The sequence below is a fragment of the Trichinella spiralis genome (genome assembly GCF_000181795.1).
Source record: "Trichinella spiralis strain ISS 195 chromosome Unknown Scfld1841, whole genome shotgun sequence".
Taxonomy (NCBI): Eukaryota; Metazoa; Nematoda; class Enoplea; order Trichinellida; family Trichinellidae; genus Trichinella; species Trichinella spiralis.
The window spans coordinates 103-1260 of record NW_003528780.1 but is presented as its reverse complement, the minus strand read 5'-3'; the positions used below and the strand labels follow the sequence as shown (position 1 = coordinate 1260).

At 31.8% G+C, this 1158-nt stretch overlaps 1 protein-coding gene across 1 annotated transcript; it reads right to left on the bottom strand.

Moving 5' to 3' along the window:
- Positions 1-315: 315 nt before the first annotated feature.
- Tsp_13971 (protein NDRG3) lies at positions 316-905 on the bottom strand. The gene is made up of 4 exons (XM_003368809.1): positions 819-905; positions 665-761; positions 475-599; positions 316-369 (listed from the first exon to the last, which is right to left on the bottom strand). The coding sequence occupies exons 1-4, from the start codon at positions 903-905 to the stop codon at positions 316-318; spliced, it is 363 nt and encodes a 120-aa protein (XP_003368857.1).
- Positions 906-1158: the final 253 nt, after the last annotated feature.

Below are 1158 nucleotides of genomic sequence, written 5' to 3'. Positions count from 1 at the left end.
TATTACGTCTTCTTTTGAATAAATAATAGTATTTAATTTTTTCTTTCTTTCTGATTTATTAATTATTCTTATCCATCGTTACTTATTTGGAACTAAAATGAATATACAATGGATGAAATTATTACTAGTATGATTATTATCTTTTTTTTCTATATATATCAACCTCAAATGTGATTTGTGAACACAGCAACCTGCAACAACAGTGCCGTATTATCGAATGAAAGAAAAGCAGCATATTATATTGCGTGAAATAAAACTAGCAACTAGTATTTATACAAAGAATGATTCAATTCACAATTTGCTTACTTGAAATGATCAACCACATTTTCGACCACAACGGCCAGCTCGTCCATTGTGGGATAAATATAGCTGAAAATTAAAAAGGAAATAAATATACAATGCTCAGTTGTGGAAATTTGTTTTAGTATTATTATTATTATTATTATTATTATTATTAGTTTTTAAATTTTAAACCAACTTCTCAGGCAATGGTTCAGCATCTTCCTCTTGGCCTGGTGCGTTGATGTGGTAGACGCAAAATTTTTCACTAATTACCGACATCTCGCTGAAGTGGAAAAAGCTTTGAAAACAAGGATTGGCTAAAATATTTAAAAAAAAACAGATGAATTTATTGCAAAACAGACAAATCGCCGCCACCGCCTACCGCTCAACCCCAAATCGTGAAACGTCACAATAGCCGGTTTCTTGCCGTCGCCAACTACATACACGCTCACCTTCCCAAATGCTGTATCCACCCGGACCTGACCGGAAAGAGAAATATTAAAAATTAATAATAAATATCTATTTGGCACTTTCACCTCTTCATAATCTTTGTGCGATTCAACTCCGGTAATAAGCAGAGTCGCTGGTGACAATTCCAATTTGCCCAATTCAACGTCGTCCATATTTTTCTCTATTGGAAGCAAAATTCACTGAAACAAAAGAAAATTTATTTTTCAAATAAAACTGTCCAAATTAATACTCAAATATTAAAATAATAAATTGCGACGGTTGTCTCATTTCAATTTGATACAAAAAATTGCATTATAAAAACGAAGAATAATATTGCAAAAAGTTTGAATGCGTTTGCTTAGTTGTGTTGTGCTGTTCTTTTTTTTCGTCCTCTCTTCCAATGCAATAAATATAATAATGTTGAAG